Source organism: Pteropus alecto, unplaced genomic scaffold (genome assembly GCF_000325575.1).
Source record: "Pteropus alecto unplaced genomic scaffold, ASM32557v1 scaffold5, whole genome shotgun sequence".
Lineage (NCBI taxonomy): Eukaryota > Metazoa > Chordata > Mammalia > Chiroptera > Pteropodidae > Pteropus > Pteropus alecto.
In genome coordinates this window covers 4046197-4070972 of record NW_006441953.1, presented here as the reverse complement: position 1 = coordinate 4070972, position 24776 = coordinate 4046197, and the positions used below count along the sequence as shown (strand labels likewise).

The 24776-nt window shown below is 39.1% G+C and overlaps 1 protein-coding gene and 1 pseudogene across 1 annotated transcript in view; both read right to left on the bottom strand.

Annotated features, from left to right (window-relative positions):
- Window positions 1-3963: 3963 nt before the first annotated feature.
- On the bottom strand, window positions 3964-4082 carry LOC112485650 (annotated as a pseudogene).
- A 15884-nt stretch (window positions 4083-19966) lies between these two features.
- TET2 (tet methylcytosine dioxygenase 2) overlaps window positions 19967-24776 on the bottom strand; it is a 116775-nt gene continuing 111965 nt past the window's right edge. Inside the window, exon 11 of the mRNA XM_006918886.3 lies at window positions 19967-24585. Coding sequence (XP_006918948.1) covers window positions 23246-24585 — 1340 coding nt within the window. The 3' untranslated portion in view covers window positions 19967-23245. The remainder of the gene's footprint in view (window positions 24586-24776) is intronic.

Genomic DNA, 24776 nt, shown 5'->3' with positions numbered 1-24776 from the left:
CTGATGTACCAGCCTGTTGTGCCAGCCTGTGAGATGCAGGAAACCATCATGTTCAGTGGGAAACAAAGGACAATCAAGGTTAAATGTGCATGAAATAATGAGCAAGAAATAGAAATTGAGTGGTTTGCTGTAGTGCATAAAGAGAGAAGTCCCATCATAGTGGTTTTATAATTTATGTATCTGTTATATATCTGCAACAATTTATCTGAATGATAAACCCTTTCAGCAACCATGAGTTCAAAAAAAAAAAATCAAAAGCACATGTTCAATGAAAAATTAAGTACTGAATTATGATTTCTTAGGAAAATTGATGCTGATTGATCAACAAAATGATCAACAAAATATCACTAACCAAATGAAAACTAGAAAACAGAGAGCTCTAAAAATGATCAATTTCATAATTAATACTTAAAACTGTATGACCACAACGATTTAATGTGTGTAGATGCAGAAAGTGCAGTTCCTTATCCCTCTACGAATATGATTTTTCATTAGATCAAATGACTGCTCTGTTCATCTTAGATTCTAAGTTTTTTAGCACATGTACAAAAATGGCTCCATTAGCAAAAGAGACATTCTCAGTCATTTAAAGGATGTCTGGCATTGGTTAATGAAATCTGATAAGTTTCAGCTGTACTTTTTTTCTTTTCTATTGATTTATTTTTTTATGGTGACATTGGTTAATGAAATCTGATGTTTCAGCTGAATATTTTAACAGAAAGGCATATATATATATTTACACTGGTTGTTCATCTCCCATAGTTAGATTTTTTTTCTGTCACCACATATTTGACACCCTATACCCCATCTACCACCCCCCTCTCCTCTTCCTCCTACCCTCTAGTAACCACTAGTCTATAGTCTATGTCCATGAATCTCTGTCCTGTTCATTTGTTGCTTTTAGGTTTATATCCCATATATAAGTGATATCAAGTGATTTTCAACTTTTTCTGCCTGGCTTATTTCACTTAGCATGATTATCTCGAGGTCTATACATGTTGTCAAAAATGGCAGTATTTCATCTCTTCTTTTGGCTGAATAATATTCCATTGTATATATGTACCACAGCTTCTTTAACCAATCATCTATCATAAGACACTTCGGTTGCTTCCATGTCCTGGCCACTGTGAATAACAGAAAATCAGTTAATTCTAATGGTCTTTTTCTTAAACAATATTTCATAGAAGCAAAGGAAACCTTATGGAATTTCATTTGGTTGGCATTATTGTTAATGTTATTGCGAATTTAGCTTAAAACAAAGTTCAACTTTGAACAAGAAATTATTTTATGATAATACAAACACATTTTGGTGAACAGATATGAGATATAAACATTTTTTATACCAAATTAAAAAACTTATGGAGCTAAAATGTACTTGGACTTGCTGTGGTACACCCATACTTTATAATTGCAACTGAACAAACTGTATTATTATACCAATTAAATACATTTTTATATATTCCTAGGGTAATATAAAGTTGTATGATGCTGATGATATTGAATATACAAAACTACTCTTTCATGGCAGAACTTTTTTTTTTTCACTTTGTTGCTCATCACCAAGTGGACTTTAGAAATGTCTGAGTCTTTGTAGATTAACCTAATTGACCTACAGTGGTTCTAAAACATTTTGTAGACAATTTAACTTTTGATTGCATTTTGTCTAAAATAAATTGGGAATGTTAAATGTATTTAAAAATGGACCACCAAAAAATGAATTTTTTAGCAAAATGCAATTATAAGGTAAAATATTTAAGAAAAAGGAAGACATTCAAATGTCCCCCTCAAAAATTAACAAGAGAAGAATGGAAATAAATAATGTGAACTCAAGTGGTATATAATATTTCATTCTTAAGTTTTAAATTTTGCTTTACAATATTTCTATTTGTGGGAAGAATCTTTTAATGGAGCTCTTGTTTTTAACTGGGTGTATTTCTATTCCATATGCCTGGATGGAAGGAATGGAGAAAGCTTATGATTTTCAGCATCTAAATTTAGTGAAACATTCAAAAGGATCATAAATAGAGGCAAGTTTTTGGGACAAATTTATTTTGTAAAAATATGTACCAAGGAAAGGCACTTTAAAGAATGGCAAAAATATAGTACCTATGAAAATATTTGACCTAAAATACCTCCAATTTCAATATGCAAAATTCAATTTTCATCTGGGCTTATCAGGCACCATAAATTGTACTTTCTCAATAAAAAATACTATAGACTACAGGGAAGAGCCAATTAAAGGTGTAAAAACTTCAAATTTGTTAATCATAATATGCAACATTAAAGATTTCAGATAATTTTAAAATTAATAAATTATTCAGAAAAATAATAGACACACAGTATTAAAATAAATACAGCTAAGAAAGTGAATACAGTGTGTAATTATTTATCAAGAATAATTATTTTGCTAATATGTTTTTTAGTTTTAGATAATCCGTATAAAGATTTTTTTGCTTTTATATATATATTTTAAGACAAAATTTTATTTAATGTGGTAAAAAAATAACATAAAATTTGCCATTTTAACTATTTTTAATTCAGTATCATTAACTGTATTAACAATGTTATATAACCATAGCCACTATCTGTGTCCAAAATGTTTCATCAGCTGAAAGAGAAACTCTGAACCTCTTACCCCAGCTCCTGGTCACCTCTAATCTACTGAATTTGTCCTGTTATTTTACAAAAGTGAAATTCCACAATATTATTCCTTTTGTGCCTGGCTACTTTCACTTAGCATGTTTTCAAGGTTCATCCATGTTGTAATGTGTATCAGAACTTCATTCGTTTATATAGCTGAAGAACATTCCATTGTATGTATATGTCACATTTGTTTATTCATCTGTTGAGGAACACTTGAACTATTTCCACCTTTTGGCTATCATGAGTAATGTCACAATGAATATTGGTGTATGAGTATTCTTTTGAGTCTGTTTTCATTTCTTCTAGGTGTATAACTAAGAGTAAGATTGCTAGGCCATATGATAATTCTGCATTTAGATTTTTGAGGAAGAGCCAAACTTTTCCAGTAGCTGTGCCATTTTACATTTCTACAAGATGAATAAGGGTTTCAGTTCCTCCAAATCCTCACACTTATTATTTTCTGGTTTCTAAATTTATTATTATTTTTTTGTTGTTATTATGGTCATCTTAGTAGGTATGAAGTAAGATCTCATGGCAATTTTGAGGAATTTTACTTATTAAAACAGTTCTCGAATAGAACTATCTTATCAGTTCATCAGTATAATGAAATATATTGAAATCAAATTACCAGCCAAATAAATATGTCAACACACCATATATGAAATAGAGGAGGGACAAAAAATAAAAGTAAGGACACTGAATGGCAATTGTAGTCCATGCAGTAGATTATGATGTCCTGAACTGGGGTTGTGGCATTGTGAAGGAAATGAAGAGATTTAAGAAGTAAATAGCAAGAGATATTTAGCAGGTAAAATGAATGAACTTAAAGATTGATTGATAAGGGGGATAGAAAGAGAAAAATGTTAAGCATGATGCTCAAATTTCTGACATGAGTAACCGAGTGGAATGGTGGAGCCATTCTCTAAGATATAAACCTCAGGAGGAAGAAGAGCCAGTGTTGAGGTGAAGATGGATAAAGATGATAAATTGGACGTGTTGAATCTGAGATGTCCATGGAGCATTAGAATGATGATGTTGGCCCAGGAAACAGGGAGGGCTCTGCACCTAAAGCTCAGGAAAGAAAGTTGGACTGGTCACAGAAATTTTGGAACTACTTTTTTGTGTGTTCTTATTTATATAACAAGATGATAAGCTCCTTGAGGACATTTCAAATATTTCCTTGTTTCTCTGACTTTCAGCCATACAGCAAATTTTGTTTGTTTGTTTGTTTGTTTGTTTGTTTAGGCGAGGCACCCCTTGGTTGACCTCACAGATTGCAAGGACCTTGTCAGCTTACAATCCCTTATTTTTTATTTTTTACGCTTACAGCACCTGGTCTTCCTAGGTGGTCTCTCATCCAAGCACTAACCAGGCCCAACCCTGCTTAGCTTCCGAGATCAGATGAGATTCGGCTTGTTCAGGGTGGCATGGCTGTAGATCCATACAGCAAATTTTAATTGAGCATCTTTCATATGTGAAGCATTGTACTGAATTTAAGACAGATTAAATGAAAGATGAACATAGTATATAGTCCTTGCCCTTAGAGAATTTACATCTCGCAAAGACAAGAAAATTTTAAATATATAAATACAGAGATTAAGTGAGGTGCTTCGAGGCATGCAGAAAGTGTTATTTATTCATTCTAAGGAGATCTCAGAATGAAGGATACACTTAAAAATACTTCAGTACTTTGTTGACTGAGTGATCTAATCATGGTGGCTACAAAATTTGTAGGGCCCAGTATGACATGAAAATCTGAGGCCCTTTGTTCAAAAAGCAGGAAAAAATCGATCATTTAAATGTTCATATAAACTTCCATGACTTGGCAAGGTGTTTGCTATTAATGTTCTTGGCTTAAAAAATTAAAATCTTGAATTACTAGCACGAATTTTACCATTTACTTTTACATTGTATAATGCTAGTTTAAAGTGCAAATTATAAGAGCATCTAATTCAATATGCAGAATCACTGAAATTATACAATTTGAATTTCATGGCTCATCCTCTGTCAGAGTGCTTAACAATGGCCTAAGCATGTAAATACAACTGAGGCTCAAAGGTTGGAAATCTGAAGAGAGGATTCCTCCTAAGGCACAGGGATATTCAGGGGGCAAAGGTAGATCCTCACAGGTACCTAGGGCCATGCTCTGCCTCGCAGGGTGGTTCATCTTCTCACCAGCTGCCAGATCTCCATGCTGTGAGGTGGCTAGGGGCTAAGTCTGAGAAGCTGAGCCAGGAGCACCCCATTCCTAAGTACCTGGGCCTCAACTGACAACACACAGGAGAACTCTCAAAGATCTCTATGCCTCCGTGTTTGGACAGGCTCTGTACCTGGATCAGGAATGAATGGCTGAGGAATTTCTCTGCTGAGATGCAGACTCTCCATAGCTGTTTACATGACACCCCATGCTGCTGCCAGCCGCAAATCAGACCAACCTCTGCTAAGTTCTGTTAAGCTCTGTCTGACCCTTACCTGACCCCAACCCTCTGCCACACCCTGTGAGGACAGAGGGCAGCTGTGGTCACAGGGTTGGGCAGGGGGAAGGCTAGGCAAGGCCAGGGCATCAGAACCATGCTTGGGACGTGGTGTGAGCCAGGCCTCAGGTTCCCAGCCCATTTTCCAAGATCCCATCAGACTTAATTTACCAAAACAAAACAACAAACAAACAAAAACTTAAAATTGAAATTTTTAAGAATTTTAAGAAATACATGCACAAGATGTGAATGGATTAAGTCTTTTATTCAGTTCTGATTGGTCTTTGGTGGAGTGGAATGCAGGGCAGGGAAAGGAGGCAAAGGTGGTTTTCTTGGCCTTGGAAAAGAAACTTTTAAAATAAGAGCTACTTTTCCTATATACTACACTTCACATACATCATTTTGTTTAATTCTGTTAACTAATTTCCTACACAGTGGTCATTATTTCTGTTTTTCCAGCCGAGGACAACAAGGCTCACAAAGGTTAAGTAACTTGTTCAAGTCCAGACGTGGTAGAACCAGAATTTGAGCACAGGTCTGTCAGACTGAAAAGCTTCTGTTCTTTCTTTTGAGACTAGGTTCTTGTCCTCAGGCAGCAGACTAGTGTCTCCCCTGGGTCACAAGAAGACCATAAGTGACACATGTTTCAGGGAGTCTAATCAGTACCAAAAGAGATGATTTCTCTAACAACTTTTTACCAGCCAAGTCAGACTTCGAAAAGTTTTCTGAGTAGCAAGTATGAAATTTTAAAAGCGGAAGAAATATAGGATGGGAGGAGGAATTAGGAATCGCTCTCTTTCCCCACTAGGAAGTTTTTAACTTCCTGGCTTTTCTCCTGATGGGGAAAGAACAGTTAGTCCTCTCTTTCCTCCCTACTTCCTCCCTTCCTGGTTCCCTCATGAATCCTACAGCCGTAATTGATATGAGTCCATGTGCATGGGATAGAAGAGAAAGTGGGTGGAGGGTCTTTTTGCCAAGCCCAGTCAACTTTCCTGTCTCTGATTTTCGAACGCAGATGCTGTGCACACTGGATGGTGAGGTCAGTTTCTTCCATTTCTGGGCTCAGTCTCTCGGAAACTCTGAGATAGGTGGACTCTACCACTTTTGAGTCTCCGCCTCCTGATAGTACTGATGTCATTAAAAACTCTGAGGAAGAGTGCTTCTCATGTCTTTCTTCCTCTCTCATTCAGCCTCGCCCCCGCCCTCCCTCCACCCCCCACATGCTCTCTGACCCCATTTCCAGGACAGGTAGTGCTCTCTTGAGTCATTCTTTCTGTTTCCAGATGGTTCACCTTAATAGTGACTCAGAATAGTGGAACAGACTCTTTTCTCATGGTTAGGTTCAGAGAGTGGCTTCTGATGTCTTTCTGTCCTCAGTTGCAGAATGTCATTCTGTGCAACCATGGGGGTTTTCCCTCTTAAGTTCTGGTTTTGAATGGTTACTGTGAGAGAGAATGTGTCACCACTGTTTAATATGCCAAGGGGTAGGCGAGGCTCTGTAACATCAGCTGCTCTTATGTGCTTAGAACCAGACACATGCCTACCTACACCTACACTGTTTTGCTTTTGTCATTTAGAGCTGGAAGCACTGAATAGAGCAGGATCCCAGGTATTGTTACATCACGTGTGGTGTAATGTTTTCCACTGATGCTTTTCAGAGAGTCAGAGGAGTACATGGCCCAATTAGCGGGATTATAATGTGTCCCTGCTGTATACTCACTATCCTTAGCCGCGTTGTGGGATCTGAGGCCACTTTTGTCTTTTTCTTTCACTCACTCTTTCTCATTGACCCAGACCATTTGCCAGGGAACAAAGAAATAATGAGCAGTGCATCTTAGTTCATTAATGGAGCCAGACATGATCCACAGGACACTGCAGGCAGGCCTAAATGAGCCTGATGAACAAGTGGTCACCTGGGAGCCCTATTAAAAAATTGGACAGCTGGGCAAAAGGCTGGCCTCCTGGGCCTCTGACTGTTTTCACTGGTCAGCCAAAGATCCTATTGCCCAGATAAAACAGAATTTCTCATACCTGCCTTACTATCTGCCAGGCTCTAGAGCCACTTACTAGCTCTGTGATCTTGAGAAAAGTATTTCAATTCTGTATCTCAGTTTTTTCAACAATAAAATGCAGATAATAACAATACTTCCCTTAAATGGTAGTCAGTGAGGATTTAAAGAGTTAATCCATGTAGGGCACTTAGATCAATGCTTGGCCCATATAATTGGAAACTTCCGAAGCTGCAAATATGTAAGTAATATCACAGCCTACTTGGGAGATGAAAGTATAATCTTCTGTGCCTTGACAAGAAAATACTGTGACAGTCATCTGATTCATAAGCACCCGAGTACTCCTTGAATCTGATGCTTTCTACCTGCACCGATATTTAAAAGGAAGCCTGCACTGATATTTAAAAGGAGGTTGGGGCCAAGTCATTCTTACCCTTATTGCCAGCCCCTTTTGTGGTTCTTCCAAAAAGGCTGGCATGTTGTAGATGCTCAATTGAGTTCACACTGAGGGCCATGATTTTGAATCTTTATCATAAAAACGCTACTTTTGCTTGGCCTTGCCAACCGCTCCGTAGCACAGTGGAGGTTCATATCAAGCACTAATAGCTCCAGAATTCTTCTTTACTGTGATGTACATGTTCTAAAGACACGGATGGTTTTTTTTTTTTTAATTATTGTATTTCTAGTGTCTAGAACAGTGCCTGACACGTAATAAATATTCGTTGAAGATATAAATAAATGAAAAACAATGGATGGGCTTTGGGAGGTAATGTGTTTAGAAAGGGCACAAGGCATTGACTTAAAGTCTGTGGTTGCATAAACATGTTTTAACCAGTTTAACAATATTTAGGTGTATAGTTCAGTGGCATTAAGTATCTTCACACTGTCGTACAACCAGCTCCACCATCCAACTCCAGAAATTTTTCAGCTTCCCAAACTGGGATTCTGTATGTTTTAAATACTAGGTCCCTGCTACCCACTACTCTCCAGTCCTGGCAACAACTATCCTACTTTCTATCTCTGCATCTGACCACTCTAGGTACTTCTCATATAAATGAAATCATACAATATTTGTTCTTTTGTGTCTGGCTTATTTCGCTTAACACAATGTCCTCAAGATTTATCCATGTTGTAGCATATATCAGAATTTCATTCCTTTCTGTGGCTGAATAATATTCCATAGTATGTATATATTCCACATTTTGTTTATCCATTTGTCTTAGTTTGTGCTGCTGTAACAAATTACCATAGACTGGGTGGCTAAACAGTGAACATTTTTCTTATAATTCTTGAGTCTGGGGAGTCAAAGACCAAGGTGCCAGCAGATCCTGTGTCTGGTGAGGGACCATTTCTTTGCAGATGGCCTTCTACTCATTCTAATTTCATTGAGAGAGCAGAGAGAAGGAGTAAGCTCTTATGTCCTGTCTCTTCTTATAAGAACACTAATTTCATTCATGAGAGCTCCACCCTCTTAATCTAATCATCTCACATTCCCGCCCCCCTCCCCCACTCCAATAGCATCACATTGGGGGTTAGGATTTCAACATATGAATTTAGGGTGGGAAACACAAATATTCTACCTAGAATATCATTCATCTGTCAATGGACATTTGGGCTGCTTCTACCTATACATATAACTGTTTTGAGTCTCTGCTATCAATTATTTTGTGTATGTACCCAGAAGTGGAATTGCTAGATCATATGGTAATTCTATGTTTGAGTTATTTTTGAAGAACCACCATACTGCTTTCCACAGTGGCTGTGTCAATTTATATTCTCACCAGCAATGCACAAGAGTTCCAATTTCTCCACATCCTCACCAAGACTTGTCGTTGCTACCTTACAGATATAAAGTGATATCTCATCGTAGTTTGATTTGCATTTCTGTAATTAGTGATGTTGAGCTTCTTTTCATGTACTATTGGCCATTCGTATTTCTTTGGGGAAATGTCTATTCCAGTCCTTCACCCATTTTTGAATCTGGTTGTATGTTGTTTTGTTGAATGAGATAGTTGTTTTACATTCTTTGTCTAAAAAATCCGATAACTACTTTTTTAGGGATGCTTTCTGCTAGTTCATTTTCTTCTTTGGAATGGGCCATGTTATCCTGTTTTTTTGTCTACCTTGTGAATTTTTTGTTATGGAAAGTTGGGCATTTGGAAAAACAGCAATCTCTCCCAGTCCTTGTAGCCTGCCCTGCGCTGGATGCATCCTTCACTAATTAGCTGGGTGTGCTCTGGGCCTTGGGGTCAGCCTGAGTTGAAAACTTAAGGTCTTTTTTGGTCTTTTCTGAGAATGAGTTTTGTCTGGGCCCATGTGTGAATTTCCTATCTTCCCACCCCCATATGAGGCTGCTTTTGAATGTTCTGCTTCTCCAAAGTGTCTCACCCCAGCTTTCTCAGGGCCTGAGATGGTCCATGCATGTCTCTACCAGTAATCTCTTGTCCCGGGCATCTACTAGTCTAAGGCTCCTTGCAGCTTTCATGAGCAGCTCACACTGCTTCCCACCTGAACTCTCAGGTGAAACAGACAGATGCTCAGGCAGACCCCAGACAGATTAGAATGTTGCAAATAAGGTCTGCTCTGACCCTCTGGTTCATGGGAGGAAACTGGAAACTGGGATGCTGCCTTTTCCAGACCAAGACATTGCCTCACCCAGGAGGTAGTGGGGCAAGGGCAAGTAAAAACACCAAAGTTTACTACCATTTTGAATGTGCTTTTTCTTGATCGAGAGTTCTCTTGGCTGCTGGTAGACCTTTGACTTTTTTCTACTGCTTCTATAATGTTGTGTATATGTGTGTGTGTGCATGTGTGTGCAGGTTTCTGTGGGCAGGTAAGAGTTTGGAGATTACTAGTTTGACATTTTGTTGACATCACTCCTCAATTTTGATTTTATGACTTCTTTTAGAGTAGCTTTGGGGGAGTATTGATGGAAATTAATACTTTTTGATTGTCCTCCCCACTTAAATTATTCTTAGGCACTACCTCAGGTTTCTAGAGTTTTGAAGCTATGAAGGTGGCTAGAACCTCTTAGTAGAAAGCAAAGCGAAGAGGCTATGAAGAGCCATATTTGGAGTTAGGAGAAAGCCCTTCCAAACCCTGGTATAAGGATGTTGTTGAGGGCATTACAAACGCAATCAACATGTGTGATTTATGAGATCCCAAGGGAGAAAGTTTTTCTCTTTATCTGATAAATATTCTCTGAAAGGTAGGCAAGACATTTATCATGCCTATCAGCCTCATAAGTAAACTGAAAATTAAAGAGTTTTAGCCAAAATTCTTCTTCCCACTCTACTATGCTGCCCCTCCTGCCTTCTTTGACTATGGAATATTCATTCGTATATGAAACCAGGATCTCTGTCTTTAATAATATTTTTTATTTTTTAATTATAGTTGGCGCACAATATTATATTAGTTTCAGGTGTACAACATAGTGATGACAGTTATATATCTTACGAAGTGATCACCCCAATAAATCTAGTACCTGTCTGACATCATACATAGTTATTATATCATCATTGACTATATTCCTTATGCTGTACTTTATATCTCCATGACTATTTTGCAAGTACCATTTTGTATTTCTTAATCCCTTTCCCCTTTTTTACCTATCCCCTACCCCCCTCCCATCTGGTAACCCTCAAAATGTTCTCTGTATCTATGAGTTTGTTTCCATTTTTTGTTTGTTTACTTTGTTCTTTAGATTCCACGCATACATGAAATCATAGGCCTTGTTTGCTGACGCATCCCATGTCCCTAGAACGGTGCCCAACACATAGTTGGTGTTCAGTAAATATTTGTGGAATGCATAAGTAAATGGGAAGAGCCAACTTCCCATAGTATCTAAAAGGGAAAATGAGGACTTTGTTATCTTTTTAAAACTTTGTTGAGTGAACTTTATAATGAAATAGAACATACATACAGAAAAGGGCACCTGTCCTAAGTCATACGTCAGTGAGTTTCCACATGAACACATCCATGTAACCAGCTTGCAGATACAGAAACAGTAGGCCCTCTGCCTGTCAATACCCACCATCAACTCCCATCTTCTCTATGACAAGTAAAGACTACTCTGACTTCCTAAATACATGGATTTGTTTTGTTTGTTTTTGAACTTCTTACAAGTTAATTAACACAACATGTACTCTTTTCTCTTTTGTGCTTGGCTTTTTTTATTGTTATTCAACATTTTGTAAGATTCATCCATGTTGTCGAGTGAAGTTGTAGTTGAACTCTGTTACTTTTTGAAACTTTAGAAACATTTAGTTTGAAATTCATGCCGGGATAAATTCCAAATTTATAGAATAGTAGCCTTCAATAACCACCATTTATTGAGCACATGGTAACAGACACTATGCTGAGAAATGATATTCAGGATCTTACTTAATTCTCTCAGCAGTTTCCTGAGGTGTAGACATCATTCTCCCTACTTTCTTGATAGAGAAATTCAAATACAGAGGAGTTAGCTAGCTCGCTAGTACATATCAGGCTCGTAAGTGATGAAACCCTCATCATGCCTATGCTTTTATTAACCTCTGCCTTCATTTGCCATTCCCATATAGCAATCCTTTAAGAAACTGTTTTAAATGAATATGTGCTTAGGAAAAACTAGGGGGGGAAGTGGGGCTGGTACTAATCTGGAGATGGCTGTCTTTTAGCATCTGCACTGCTGATAGGGAAGTTTCCCAAGGCCCCTTTGCTGACCCTTTGGGTCCTTCGCCTTCTGATCACCAAAGCTGACTCAGGGATCCAGAGCCCAGGAGAAGAGGAAAAACGAAACTGGCTCCTGGCCTGTGGGTCACAGATTTGGACCTCAGGATTAAGTCAGGAATGACTGTCTCCCGTCATGTCCTGTCCAGGAGTCATAGGTCACAGGCAAGCTAGAGTTCAACCCCACGCCAGCTGTTCTCAATTTCTGGGTGGGAAGTGGTGACCTTGGTTTGAATCAGACCCATTTGAGAGCTGGATCCCTCTGTCAAACGGTGAACTACATCTGTGGAACTTTTCTCGGAGGCACACTCTCCCAGCCTGGTCTTACTGTGTTTACTTCCCAACTGTTTTTAACACACTATTCAGAATGATGCAAATTTTTTTCTCATTAGATTTTTCCTTGGGCCAACATTTGGCCGCCTCCATTTTTGTAGGCCTTAAATACTGCAGGTGCGCTCGACTCTTGCTTTCTCATTCATTTGCAGAGGACATCAGTGAGCAAGGACAAAGACGTCCATTCAGCACTAGTCAAGGCTGTCCTCATGTGTGTTGTCTCACCAGTGCCCTGCCCTTTGTGAGGCAGGACACACCTTAATTGTCCATTATCCTTTTACCTTCAACATTTGGGGGGTAGGGGGTAGGGGAAGTTTAAAAAAAGACTTATTTGCTGATTTTCCAGATTCAGCCGGCATTTAACTCTTGGTGTAAATCTTTCACTTCCCCGGTTTGAGGGACATGCATGCCTTCTGTCTTCTAGTCTCTTTCCTTAAATCTCTTATTTCAAGACTTCTCCCTTTGGGATAAGCTCTCTTGGTGTTATTAGCCTCTTTTGTCTGTGCAATACTTTCTGTTATCTCTCTGTTGCTTTTAAAGTTATATACTCTCTGGGGTTTTATAATTGTGGCCTTCGCTTATTTCTTCTGCTGATCTCTCTTTAAAAGGCCCCTTTCTCCCTGCTCTCCCTTTTCTGTTCTATTTCCTCTTGTCTCAGAGAATGATTTTAAGGTTTAAGTGCAAATTCCAACTCTCCGTAGCCTCTCTGAATTGTCTGGAAGAGCTAAGCTTATGTGGCGCCATGCATTTTGCTGGACACATTCTCATGCTTAGCTCACAGCTCCTCATAGATGCCTTCGTGAGCGAGTTGCTACTACTGCCATTTAATAGAGATGACGACATTGTGCCAAAATGCACAGAGCTGGGGATCAGACTCAGGTTTATTTAAAGCCCAAATTTTGCCTCTTTTAACCCCTTGCCTCCAAACCTTTTTTACTTTTGGGAATTAGGAAAGAATGTCCAGAGAAGGTGCTGATCCTATAGTTTGTGGAGGCAACGTCCTAAAATGGAGGGCCTCAGGGCTGGTCAGGCAGTATTTCTCTGTCCATTTGCCTAACCAAACGCCGCTGACCTTCAAAGCCCCGCCCCGTCTCACTGTTTCCTCATGGCCTCCCCCGAGAATGGCCTCCCTGTGCCCTCTCGTACCTTCGAATAATCCTGAGGCTTGTTTGATCATATATTTGACACCTACTTATTCACACTTTTATTTCGTTCTTTATACTATGGCAAGCCCCCACATCCCATCGTCAACCTCTCAAAGGTGGCAGTACTTTCATGTGCTTTATCTTCCGAACCACTCTGAAAATAGTTCGAACTCCAAAATGTATTTTGATGAACTGAGTAGACCACATCTCTGGATTATTTGTAGATTCTGGCTATTTGGATTTTGTCTCCGCTCCCCACCCCTTCTGCCAAGTTCAAGGATTTGCCTTTGAGTTTCTTCCCTTTCCTGCTTCTCAAAAGCTGTTTTATGTTTCCATGTTGCTTTTGTCCCCTTCCAGGCTAATTCAGCCTCTAGGTGATGTCTCCTCCTTTTGAATTTCCCCATTTCTTAACAGCAACAGCCTCTATAGCACTCTAAGCCTATGCAAATTTTAATACACTCTTATAAAAAAATTCTTTCAGGAAACAATTATTTAATCTCATTTGAACTCTTTTTACATGCCAGGTACTCAATTAAGTGGGAAGTAGGGCGGGGGGAGTAAAACTAGGACCCATAGAGACCCAGTCCCTGAATTCAAGGAGCTAAGCAAGCCATTGTAGCCTAATGAGTACAGTGAGAGAGGAGACGAGGCTGCAGGGGGAGGACACTAACCTGGACTGAAGGAGTTGGGGACTGTCCCCGTGGAGAGTTGCCACAGTGGGCTAACTAAAATATGTCTAATACGACTAGAGTGTAAAATGGGACTGAAGATAGGGGCACAGGAATGGTAAGAGGTGACCAGAACCCAAAGCAGGGACCCATCCCAAAGGATCCTGTAAGCTCTGTTTAGGAAGTTGAACTTGATCCCGAGAGAGCAGTGAGAAAAGCCCCTAAAGTATCTGGTCAGAGGTGGGGGCTGCTCTGAAAGTCTGGTACCTGGCTGTGTGCTAAGGTTTTTGCAGGCAGACACTCGTGTGGCTTCTCTATCATTTGATGATACCTTGCACATAATTGCTCAGCTGTTGATAGTGACGAGGAGGCAGGGCTAGAACTCTGGCTTTCTCTCTCCCAACCCCATTGCCTGATGGAATTGAAGAAGGAGGGAGTGGAATCGGGCTCCATTTCAGTGCTGCTTCTGTGTTCTGAGCATTTTACTACATACTGTTTTATGTAAACTTTGTTTAATCTCCACAACAACTTTGCAGCAAATGTGTTTTCTCTTATCAGATGTGTAAACAAGCTTAAAGAGGTTAGATAATTTGATCAATAACAATATCCAACAACAATTTTTAGATAAAGTTATTACAATTTAAATGACCAAGAAACAACCAACTGTATCGCAGTTTACACTGAATTCTCAGTCGAATATCCTTTCATAGGAGGACTTTATTTAAAATGCACTTAATGTTTTATTCTCCTGTACCTTTGTATTATATACTATGATGATGCTTCTTGGTTAAAAATAGCATGTATATACTTGGGGAAAAGATATTTGCTGACTTGTGATTTACAAATTATCATTTTAGCATTTGAGACATGAACTATCACTATACAAAATTTTTGTGGGAATTATGAAAGAGCCTTACATACAAAAGACCTACCAGCACCTCTGTTTAAGCAAAATCCCCACTTTAGTTAGAAATGGGATTCATTTTTTATTGTAATAAAATGGCATTTATTTAGTGCAGCAATGGAATTTATCAGGTCAGCAGGGTTTTAACTAGCCCTCTCGTCCACCTTTCATTATGGGGCCTGCATCTGTGACTGGGTGGGAAAAGGCTTGAGGAAAGGTCTGGGCTCCCTTACTTCCTTATGACCTCAGTCAAATGATGTTACTTCCCTAGGCCTCAGTTTTCTCATCAGTTTTTTAATTTATAGAAGCCTCTGGCCTACTCAAGTATATTGCCAGAAATTCTCTCCTCACTCTTTCTCCCGCATTATTAATTCTCTGTCTCTACTGGGTCATTCCCATCTGCAAGCAGAGATATGGCATCCTGTCTTAAAAAGCCTTTTCTTTATTTCCACCTACCCTCCAGATAGCACCTCATTTCTCTTCTTCCATCCTAGCAAAACTCCTTGAAAGAACCACCTGTGCTCACTGCCTGAAATTCCTCTTTCCCACTTCTCAAAACTCTCTCCAGTCAGGCTTTGGCCCCTGCCGTTCCATCAAAGCGACTCCACGAATGTCAGCCATGACCTCCTTGTTTCTAAATCCAGTGGTCCATTCTTAGGCCTAATCTTTCTTGACCCCTCAGCAGCATTTAACACACTTGATCATACCTTTCTTCTTAAAGCCCTTTCTTCACTTGGTTTCTAGAAAACCTCTCCACCGTACTCCCACTCCCACCTACTTCATTAACTGCTCTTTCTCTGTCTTCTTTGCACGTTTCTTTTCTACTTCTCAATCTGAATATTGGAATGGCCCAGGGCATCTCATCCTTGCGCATCTTTTCTCTTTGATCCACATTCCTCCTTAGGTGATGTTATCTTCTGAGGGCTTTAATACCATCTTATGGTCGTGACTCCTGCATTTGTGTCTCCAGCCACACTTCTTCCCTGAACTCTAGATTTTGTTTCCACTTGACTTTTCAGTACCTCCACTTGGATATTTAGTGAACATCTTAAAGTCGACATCTCTGACACTAGACTCTTAACTCTTTCCACCCTTGCCCCCCAAAACCTTCTCTTTCTAGTCTTCCTATTTGAATGTCATTCTTCCCTCCTGAGTGAATAGTAATTTCAATGTTTTAGTTGCTCAAGCCAAAAACTTTGAGGCCGTTCTGACTTTCCTACTGTCACACTCACATCCTTGGTTCAACCACTTGTCGTCGCCTCTATCACCCTGATCTCTTATTTGGCTTATTACAGCAGCCTCCCATCTGGCTTCCTTGTTTGCATCTTTTCCTTTTTAAATTTTAAATTAAATTTTAATTTTAAACCCAGCTTTATTAAGATATAATTGACACTTAACACTGTATAAATTTAAGGTGTACAATGTGTTTATTTGATACATTTATAGATCCCCATGGTGCTTATCTTCATATTTACCTTATTCTGTGTCTATCTCTCTCAACTAGAATATAAGCTCCTAGAGGATAGGGACTTATTGATTTTGTTCATCGCTGAATGGCTAACTCCTAGAATTTAGCTGACTCCAATTTTAAGAGTGGGTATTTAAACATATTTGTGAATGAATGACTAAAGGAATGATTCTATAAAACCAGGGTGTTAAGAAAGGTGATCTCTAAGGTCTCTTTCAAATCTCCTTATCCATGATTTTGTACAGTTAATAAGTACTTTCTCTGTTTCACTAATTACTTGCAAATGCATATAAAACCACATGGTAAGAAAGAACAACCTCGAATATGTTTAAGTCAAAGAAATTGGCCAGACCCTGAAATGAGTTTACATACTGGTAGTTGCACTCATATATGAATAAAGAAAGAACAACCTCAGCTGAACTAATTCGCATAATTATAATAGCTAGCTTTTTAAAAAGTTCTTTCTATGTGCTTTATATTATCTCATCTATTCCTCAGAACAACCTTGTAGGATAGATATTATTATTTTTATTCTCCAGATGCAGAAATTGAGAAAAAGAAAGGATTAACACCTAGCTTGAGGTTACACAGCTAGTAACTAACAGAGCCAGCACTTGAACCCACAGCTATAGCTCTTTATTGCATATCATCTTCTAGAGAATACAAAATGAAATTCTTTTAAAGTTAATGGTACGTAATATTTAAAATATAATTCATATCAACCTTCCATTATACTCTGCCATAAAAATATTTTAATATACATCTTTGAAACATGGATATTATAAACATTAATTCCATGAAATATGATTATTAATAGGTGACATTATAAGTAATGGAAATAAAAATATTATAATTTCCTCCATTTGTTTTTTTGTTTGTTTGTTTGGTTGATTTTTGTTCTGCTTTTAACTCTTAAATTGTTGAGCTTTTTATTAGTCTTCATGTATTTGGTATATTAGAAACTGTGATGTCATTCCAACTAATGGAATTTTCACACAATCACTAGGACGTTAACTCATCTGAAAATCAATGAGCCTTTACAAGATTACAGGACGGGATTATTTCCTTGTTTCGTCACTGTCTTCTTATTAGCTTTGAGATCCCAGCATTGTTTCATGATCAAGAGCTTTTATGTTTGTGTGTAAACCTGTTCTGTCAGGTGAGGGAGTCAGGGGTTCTGCCCATGGGGAGGAGCGAGGGGGACTGCAGGAGTAAGTGAGGTGAGCACTAAGCCATGGTCTGTGGAATGAGCCCCTAGCATGATGCAAGGGAGAGGGAGATAAACACCTTTGTAAGTATAACAGTTTATTCTAGTTTGTGCTTAAAGCTTTACATTCTCATTAATCCTCAGTACACTCCTGTGAGGAATGCGCTGTTTTACAGGTGAGGCTTAGTGGCACACAACTAGTAAACTGCAAGGCTGAATTAAAAGCCAGATGCTTCCTACTACACTGTTCCTTGTACATCATTGTATTGTTTAGAGCTGAACCAAGAGCTGCCCATGAGAGAAGGGTGAGGGCACCACTGGTAGCTCAAGTTTCAAGCTACAACACCCATGTTCCATTCATGTGACTATTCTGTACAAGGAATAAAAAGCAAGTGCTCAGTGAATATTGCCTATAAATCCTTAATTCTGCGAATTTAAATAATCTGAATTCATTCTTGTGGGGTAGAGAAGCAGCGGAGTGTCTTTATGTAACTACTATTTTACTTAACGCCTAAGTAGAAATCTCATTTCGGTTTGAATTAAGAGTTGATTAAAGAGTAAAATGTCAAATTGAGTTGAGAAATTCCTTTTGAAACAGCATTAAAAGGAAGTCCCCAAAGAGCATATTTGTCAAGTGTATATACAAGGAAGAGAGTGGTCCTTTCAAGAGCGAATGTTGGGCTAGACAAGCAAAGAGATTTGTGAGAAACTGCCTGGTAAGAGGGAAATGTAGGCAGGTGGCCTCTAATATGTGAGAACAAAAGTATCTTTGTTCTTTGAAGCTGAAGAGGGCTGGTAAAACTGAAATAATCTATAATTGCAGTTAATTCTCTTCTAAGCATCTTTTGTGAATGCTTTTTCACCACTCTAACAACCAGCAAGTGTGTTTCTCAGGGGAGGGAGGGGACAGGGGCAATGCGCCCCCACCCCTTACTGGTGACTGAAGTTAGCAAGCATCTTCATACAGCAGGCACTCTCTCTTCACATTAATTTTTCTGGGTGGAAAAATAGATGCTTCCCCAGACCCCCATTTTTTTTGCTGGATACTCACCTCCAGATGGCCTTTTAAGTCAACAAAGCCAAATTAAAATTCTCAGCGGTTTGAGGAGTAGGTGCCTTAATGAATAAGGTCTTTTCTCACTGAGTCTTGTTCTCACACAGCTGATCAAGTAAGGAGCAGTAGAGTCAGGCAGGAGTCAAAACTAAGCTAGAATTACCCAAAGCAGGAGAGTGTTTTCATGATAAGCCAACTGGAAAGACTGAGGAAAGGAGCAGTGGCACTGTGTGTGACAGGGCAGCTGTGTGCATGCCTGCATGTGTGAAAAAGTTCATTCTTGGCAATTATTTCCAGAGGAGGCAAGGGGCCAATAAAGCTTTGTGAATGCTGGCTCATCTGTCATTTCCAGCTGTCTTCCCTGTTCAAGTCCACCTGCAGGCTCATAGCAGCAGGCCTGCCTGCACCTTCATTTACAGCGCACCAGCATCACCTTCCTCAGGCAGTCAGGATCGGGTGTGGCCCTGGCAAGAAATGCTTTTGAGCTTATGGAATTTTAAATTCCCGTCGCCCCGGGCAGTGGAGACTAGCAAATGAGAAGAGCGGGATGTTCTCAAGGTTCAGCCAGAGGATGGATGGTAAAGTAAGGGTTGGCAATGTCCCTAGAGCGTTGAAATAAAAAAAAGAAAAAATCAAATCATTGGATCACTGCTTTATAACAGTGATGTTTTTGCTTCTTTTAATATCCTGGCTTTGAGTAGCGTGCTGGAGGAATCGGCTGGTCAACGAGCACAAAGTTTACCGAGCACAAAGTTTACTAAATGGTAGTCATTTCCTGGGCTCAGAGATGACTATTTAAATCAAATTTGGCCCAGGCTAAAGAGAGAGGAATATATGGGAAAGGGGATTCTCTTATTTCATGCATGATGAAGATGATTTCTCTGCCAATTTGGGAAGGGGTAGGAGTGGGGCCTGGAAGACTCCCATAACTATAACTAGCAACTGTTTAATATCTTGTTTCTAGGAAGTGTTTCAGTGGGGGTGCACTTGTGCTGTGTGAAGCATGATTCACGTGATAGAGAAGGGGCAGGAGTGAGGACAGTCTAGTCTCTAGCTCCCTGAAGCCATGTGGGATTAACAAGGACACGCACACTGGTCTGGTGCCTCCCAGGCCACCTCTCCCCTCTCCTCTTGCAAAATAAATAGGCTAAAATGTAAGCTGAAAAAAAAAGAAGTTGAATATATAGACTATTTTGGTCTTAATTATGTAAATATTACTTTAGATATAGTTTAACATTAAGAATCACTATCTAAAAATTATCTTTAAAAAGAAAATTCTTTTCATTCCTTTTGCCTCATTGATGTGGCAGTGATCGGGCAGCAAACAGAAACTTCAACAAGACAAAACTTATAGAGTGCATTAAATAAATATAAATTTTATTAAAAACACTCACATAGCGTTATCAGGAATGATATAATAATAAACGCTTTCAAATAACCTGCATTCATAACATTACAATACTTACAGTATTTATAACCCTCCTCAGATTTTATGGACAAACCAAACATCTCATGAAAATGAAATGAAACTAAGTTTTTAAAAAAGCATAGAAAAATGCACACAGAGTTCATTATCTTAGTGTCAAACTGCAAAAATTTCCTACACAAGTTGACCACTAGCTTTAGAAGTGAACTGTACACCACTGTGCGTCAATCAAGATGAAAAATTCATTCAAGTAAAGTTGACACCACTCAGAAGCATTTTCAAGTATGGCTATATAGTCAACCTGATATTCCTATATAAGCAAATTGGATTTCTGCTTTCCATTCATTCTGAGGCAGGTTGATATTTACAATTATAGATCTGATATTTACAATATGCCACTCAATTTCCTCTTCTCCCTACCTAACCTCTCCCCAATCCCCAATATTACACTTTCTGCTCTTGTAGGCCAGCAGTTTGGCAAGTGACAGTGGGTGATATAGAAACCAAATATTCATATAGAGATGGCTGACTCAAAACCAATAGATGTGCATGTAGTAACCAAATATTTGGGTTAGATATAGGGTATACACAAAATATTAAAAACATGTGGTTTGACATATGCAAAGCAAATATTTTTGAAATTTTTGTAAATTGGTCACGGCCAAAAACCAAAACCAAAGTTTTTTAAAGACAAAAGCCATGTCATAAAGATTTGACCAATAAAACTCAAAGGCCTCCTCTGATTAAGAATTTATTTGAAATGTTAGTAAGCAAAAATGTACTTAGACCAAAACGTAATTGTACAGTCGATTGTATACCACACCCGTAAGAGCTTCACCTGTTTGGAGAAGTCTTCATGGATCTTTACGTATACTGATTATAGGATCAAAAATTCTTTATAGAGAGTTGAAAGACTTTAGCCAACAATCACTTGCCAAACTCCTGCCTTACAATTTTCCCTTTATCAACTCAGTGCATTCTGTTTTCATGTAATTTTCTTCCTGCTTGACACAATCAAAATATTCCCCAAACTTTTAAAATGCTTTTCTTTACAATAAAAAGAGCCAACAGATTTACAAAATTAGTTTTAGTTACATTAGGACATATACAAGAAAATAGGAGGGATTCAAAATAAACAAGTTAAATCCCTGAAAAAGAATATATTTATTAACCTACAACAATTTTACATAAACACAGGTGACATGTTGGCATAAGGAGAACATGAGCTGAAATATCCCTGATTTTTTAGAACAAAAAGGTTGACGTTCAAGTTATACTTGCTAAGAAATCAAGTATTGAAAAAAGTTATGCTTTTTTAATAATAAAAAAGACTTGGAAAAAAACGATGGTACACAATGCTATAAGCTTTCACTCTCAGTTCAATATCCTATTGCCAAACTAGTGTTGAGGTATATGACAAGTAGGAGCATCACTCAAACCTTTAATGAATTCTTAGATCACATTATGATATATTTGTAGCAGGCTGAGTAGCACCATCATGATGTGAATTCTGCTTCAATCCATATATATATATATATTTTTATTTATTTAAATTTTTTACAGTACTAAAATACTAAAGCATTGCGTTAAAAAAGTTTTGTTTACAATTTAATTTACTTACTATACATCTCTTTCTTTCTTCTTTATACAAATTAATGATTTAAAACCATCACAGCAAACCAGCTGCCTGTTTTTTCTTTTTAATTAACAGATTCACATGGAACTAACCCTGTTTATTTATCTTATGCAGGCATCAGTCTGCTCAATCTCTCTGGTTAAGAGGACACTTAAGCTAAGAAATGACAACATCACAATGTACAATTATCAACACAAAGGCAGACTGTCATTCGGTTCGCTGAAGAGCAGACAGATCCATAAAATTGCTTCACATAAGTGAACAGCTTGGTTGAGTCTGTATAGCATGCAGTTAATTATTACCTGCAGTTGATAGAAAATTCTTAAAACTCTACATATTTGAGCAATGAACTTGTCATACAATTTTGTATAAAACTTTTACAGTATAGCATGTGAGATGAGCACCAGAAAACATATGTTTTGTGTACTAATGTATTCCCTTGAATCCAGTAAGCCACCTTTGGATTTAACCGGCTGTGTTAAAAATGGACACTCTGCTCATCAGCAGATGCATGGCTAAAAGCAAAAATATTTTAAAAGCTTTCCTTTCCTTAAAAAAATCAACTCTGCATTCTAAAATGAAAGTAAACTTTTTTTTTAAACGTCTCAGTACCTTAGCATTGTTCAAGTTGTCAAAGCTTAGGTAGGCAAAGTGCTTCTAAGACACCATTTAAAATATTTATACATATACATGTGTGTACATATACATATGTATGTGTGTGTGTATATCTATATATATATATATGTACAAATATATGTTTATTGTCCTACAAGGACTTCACTGGAGGAGCAAAATCCAGAAGCCTTTAAATGTCCACATTTTAAAAACTAAGCTTGTGTAAGAATAGGTAATTATGATAAAAACTTGAATGAAAAGGAACCCCTATTATTCAAGGGCATTGGAGTACACTGATAGCATCTTGATGATATAAAGGCATTAAATTTTCAACTGTTAAAGACACCATTTTCTTAGCACCATTTCTTAGAACATCCAAACAAATTCAATGTTTTGCTGTCTATTCATTTACTCTTCTTGTAGCTATTTTGATAAATAAAAGTTAATATTAAGATTACAGTAAAAACTGCATGTTAAAATGCCATAATTCCAGTATTTCAGTATATATATTCAGCACCAGATGGTATTTAAGAGTCCTGCCACTGTAATACTACAGTACTTGTGTTCCATGACTATGCAAACTCGGTATTATTAAAAATGGTCACAGATGTGTAGAGTTGCATGGGGGAAAAAAGTCACATTTACATATCATCTCATCCAATAATAGAACCAGTGTTTAAAAATGTAAATGGTGGAACACTTTCTTCCCCACCTTCTTTTTGCATAGAATGCTTTGGTCTTTTGCCTAGATGCCATCTGTGACCACTTAGGAGTCAGTGGAAATTAAGTGCTATGGTAAGATGACCTCTTTTTTTGCTGGTGAGCTGAGGTTCTTCCTACCCCATTTGTCATGAATACTGTGTCCTTTCCCCACTGTCCATGTCATGAGAACTACACTACGGACAGGTTGGTTGTGGTCTTTACAAATGAGGTAACCAACGCAAGGGGCGATATCATATGTATCTGTTGTAAGGCCCTGTGACCCGAGTGAAGGCGTAGGGAGACGTGGTGACTGTGGAGTCTGTGGTCACGGACATGGTCCTTTCAGCAAGGGACTTGACGAAGCGCAGGTAAGTGGGCTCGGAGGGCTCGTGCGGCTCAGAGGGTTCCCGTTTCACTTTTTTGCCGTGGGTTTTCTGAGGCACATAGTCCGGGCCGTACTTCTCACACTCTTCTTCTTTCTCACGGGCCTTTTCGGCCATCTTGGCTTCCCAGAGCGCCAGGCCATGTTTGGGCTCGTTCATGCTCTTGTGCTGGTAAAAGACAAGCGAGATCCTGGTGGGGTGATTCCTGTTGGGATTCTTCAAGGGGGTTGTGGCGTGAAGCTCACGCTTTGCACACTCAATGAGAATCGACCCATGAGTTGGAGCCACAGCCACGCCCCCGATGTCGGGATCCAGAAAGCTCTGCTCGCTGTCTGACCAGACCTCGTCGTTGTCCTCAGCAGCAGCAGGAGGCTGCCTTTCCTGACCGCCGGCCTCCTGGAATTTGTGTAAGTCCTCCTGGACCGAAGCCATTCGGTCGTGCTGGAGACCCGGGAGCATCTTCGATAACCCGTTAGCCGTGTGGGAAAGCAGGTCATTCTCCTTGTTTTGGAGATGCAGGGCATGGAGAGAGCTGTTGAACATGCCTGGAGCTGCAGTGTAGTTATGGATTATATGAGCGGATGGGTGATGTTCACCATTTTTATAGTCTATGTTCGGACTGCTCAAATTGGGTGGTAGTCTAGGGGTGGCTCCCATGAAGTGACCATCCATCTCATGAGTGGAATAAGGAGGAATCGTCCCTGCATGGTGTACGTTTGGCCTAATAGTACAACTGCTAAAGGTATCTCCCTGCATATTTTGGTTTCCGTAACCTAAGTACTTAGAAGTAAAACCCTGGCTATTTCCAAACCTTGGCTGGTAAAGTGTATGGATGGGTGGTAGATTTAGCTTGGAGAGAGGGTTTTGGTTTGGATACCTATATAGATCCATGGGCTGAGACTGGGGAGAATAAGAACCCAGATACCGGGAGCAGTTGTCCATTGACACGTTTCCATTGCACTGATATGATGGATACTGGTTATTCTGATTTAAAAGCCTGGAGTAGGGGTTCATGGGATTAGAAGAATTCAAATATGAACCTGCAGCTTGGGATGAGGTGGAATAGAAGTTCATAGGGTTGGCACCTCCATAAGCATCTGAAGTGTGTGAAGAGCTCGGATACGGACTAACTGGATTGGGCCGTCTCATGTATAGACTGGAGGATCCAGAAGAAGAGTAAGAGTTGACAGCCTCTGACTGAGGGTTATTAGTCAAGGGGTGACGTGGTGGCAGCTGCTGCTGCTGCTGCTGCGGCTGCGGCTGCGGCTGCGGCTGCGGCTGCGGCTGCGGCTGCGGCTGCGGCTGCCTCTTAAAGGGGCTGCGTCCTCAAGTGGATTTTCGCGGTGACGGACCTGCTCAGTCTGAGCACCAGTGCCAATTCAGCTGCGCGCACGGGGCA